Source organism: Limulus polyphemus, unplaced genomic scaffold (assembly GCF_000517525.1).
Source record: "Limulus polyphemus unplaced genomic scaffold, Limulus_polyphemus-2.1.2 Scaffold5012, whole genome shotgun sequence".
Taxonomy (NCBI): Eukaryota; Metazoa; Arthropoda; class Merostomata; order Xiphosura; family Limulidae; genus Limulus; species Limulus polyphemus.
Window position 1 is genome coordinate 37,534 of NW_013670622.1, and position 3,293 is coordinate 40,826.

General features: G+C 29.3%; 1 protein-coding gene across 1 annotated transcript in view; it reads left to right on the plus strand.

The window, feature by feature from the left end:
* Positions 1–3,293, plus strand: part of LOC106471992 (wee1-like protein kinase 2) — a 21,329-nt gene that overhangs the window by 9,841 nt on the left and 8,195 nt on the right. The window contains exons 3-5 of the mRNA XM_022400605.1: positions 169–338; positions 1,511–1,632; positions 2,996–3,142. Coding sequence (XP_022256313.1) covers positions 169–338; positions 1,511–1,632; positions 2,996–3,142 — 439 coding nt within the window. The remainder of the gene's footprint in view (positions 1–168; positions 339–1,510; positions 1,633–2,995; positions 3,143–3,293) is intronic.

The window sequence follows — 3,293 nt, forward strand, 5'->3', positions numbered from 1 at the left end:
GAAAATTAATGAACAACCGGAGACGTAACAATATGAATCCCTTTTATTGTCCTTTACCTGTGTGAATTTATACACATCTGTACGTTTTGGATTATAGCTTAATCAAATTTGCCATTTTGAAATTAAAAGAAAAAAACTGAAGTGAAATTACTACCTGTTGTTTTGCAGAGGTTTAACCTATCTGATATAAACACATCCCGTTACAATGCAGAGTTCTTAGAGCTTTGCCAGATTGGATATGGAGAGTTTGGTGGTGTTTACAGATGTGTTAATCGCTTAGATGGGTGCGAATATGCTATAAAGAAGTCAAGAAATTCCATAAAAGGTGCTTTTGATGAGTAAGTATAGGATTTTGTGTACTTTTATGTTGTTTTTTTAATATTAGGTGGTAATAGAAGTAGAGATCTAGAAGTAAAGTAATACTTAACTAAACACCAGATGCTACTAAAGTTAACATGGACAAACATAATACTTTCAGTAGAATCTACTGTGTGTTAGTTGTGTGAAAAATCAAAATTTTAAGTCAGTATAAATTTTGATATAACTCCATAATGTATAAATTATTTTACTGTCTAATTATTTATAAAACTTAGTTACTATTCTTTATCTAATTCTTAAGCAGTAATAACTGTACATGCATCATAACTTGTAATGATTTTACATCTCTGTGTTATAAAAAGAATGATAAGATTCCAAGGAACATTACTTTTATTCACAATGTGATAATAAAATTTAACACTCTTATCATATAAAAGTTTAAGAATGTATGATGCTTTATTAATATGTAATATGTGAATGCACATATATTATTGTGAAACTGTTAGGAAAGATGGTTGAAAGAAGTCTGTTGGAATTATTTTGGTGCTTTTCATACTTTAATAATATAACAAGGTATAATTAAACCAAAGCAGGTATATTATTTCTCCTATTGATAGATATAACAAAGGCCAAAGTGTTTGATTCACATAAAGTGTATTTTTACATGGTAATGAAAGCCAAGTTTGATGTAGAAATTTGGCAAGTTAACATGAAGGAGTATTTACCAACTTCATATTCTGTTACAGCATGTACATTGATAAATTAAATTATAGGTGTTTTGAGTAAACACCTAAAATGAGGATATAATAAAATAATTATATAAGATTTATGGTTGAATACTTAATTTTGACATTTTTACCTGTATTATTTCCAGGATTGCAAGTACCACAAAAATTTCACAGAAGACATTGAAATCTATAACAGATTGTATAAAATGTTGATTTCATATAATGAGATCCTAGAAACAAAAATTATATATATATAAAAAAACTAGATAGATGAAATAAGATACGTGTTCAATTTTGTTTCTATTATGCTCGTTTTTTCTTCATAAAATGGACTTCTTCTGAGAAAACTATCCTTTAAATAAATATTTTTTGGATTGCATATTTTCCTGAAATTACACAAGTTTCTTTTTGTTAAGATTTATATGTACTTGAGCATTGGGTTACAATTTGCACATTGTTTCCAGAAAAGTTGCTCTAAATGAGGTTTATGCCCATGCTGTCTTGGGTAAACATCCACACGTAGTACGCTACTACTCAGCCTGGGCAGAAGACCAACATATGATCATACAAAATGAATACTGCAATGGTAAGACACAGTTGATTTTTACTCCAAGAAAAGTAAATTTGTGGTTTAGGTTTTATTTTTTAATTTTTCTATTCTGCAGGGGAAAGCATGTTGTATAGATACCAAAAAGCATTCATAAAAGTTAATTATAAGACTGGCTTGGATATAAAAAAACAAAATGTATACATATAAATTTAGAAAAAGGCACACAAAATATACAGGGAGTAAGTGAATTGAACTGTAATAATACTGTTATGTATCTACTTGTTTGTTAATTTCCGGTATAAATTCTTTCCGAGGAACTTCAGCAATACAAGTCCCTTCTTGATTAAACCAGTTTATTCTTTTTCAATACAAACTTTTAGTACACAGTAATTCCATAGTCAGTACGTTTCTCGTCATTTTAAACTTAACAACTTTTTATAATACATGCTATAAATCACAGAGATTCACAATCTTGATAACTTTGCTCTCTACGAGTGCAAAACACACACCAGCTCGAAACAGAATCGTAAATTACCCGAAACTCACCGTAACTACTGTTCGCTTTTTTCATGCCCTGGCTTTTCTCTGCCAGGCTTATATAGTAATGAAGAGGCATCTCCAAAATTCGTGGAGTTCCCTGATAATTCGAGAAATTCAGTCACACATATGCCAGCAGCGTTACGTGTCTTCCGTTGTTGTAACAATACATCTTAAATTTTCAAAGCTGTTGTCATTCAGAAGTTTCCATGATGTGATTTTGATATGGTTTAGTGAGTAGCGAAAAAAAATTGGAATGTGGATTAAAAATAAATTAAAGCTACTAGAATCAATTAACATCTTACAGAATACATTGAAAATTAAACAAACTGAATGAAAATTATTTAACGTAAAATCTTTTATATTATATTGGTATTAAAATACATTTTATAAGCATTTGTTATTGATTAAAATTGTTTTAATTTTATAAACAGAGAACCTATCTTATACAGAAGTAGCATAATTTTTTTAAATATATGCTGTATTAATTAAATAATGTCTACTTATTTATTTTTTATTCCCACAAAGAATAAGCAAATCTAGATAGACAGTTGTGACATACTGAATGAAACAGAATGTTTTTAGATAAAACAATAATTTAGAAAATAAACCAAAATTAAATAATGTTTCATTAAGTCAGTCTAACAATTTGTGGAAGATATCATTCTAGTTTACTTGTGATGAGAATGTTCCATATCCTACAATGAGTTACTATATTACAAAGTTATACTCTAAGTATCTAAAATACTGTTTCAAATGATTTTACAATAAAAAGTCTTAAAGGATTAATAAAAAAAAACTATTTTTGGTATATGTAGCATAGCCATTATAAAAAATAATTCATGATTAATCATTTTTACAGGTGGTAGCTTGGCTAATGCTGTAATGGAGAACACAAGGTTAGGGCAACATTTTACTGAAGAAGAACTCAAGAAGATACTACTTCATATTGCTGAAGGACTGAAGTACATCCACTCACAGGCCCTAGTTCACATGGATATAAAGCCTGGTATTAACTTGCATAGTTTCCAATAGCTTGGCCTTAGTTGTTTGAAATTGTATACTGTTGCGTCAGCGAGTCACATGACTACAGTGACGCCACGTTTCTAGAACTATCATGTACTTTGGCGAATGCTCTAGTATTTACTAGATATAGGGTA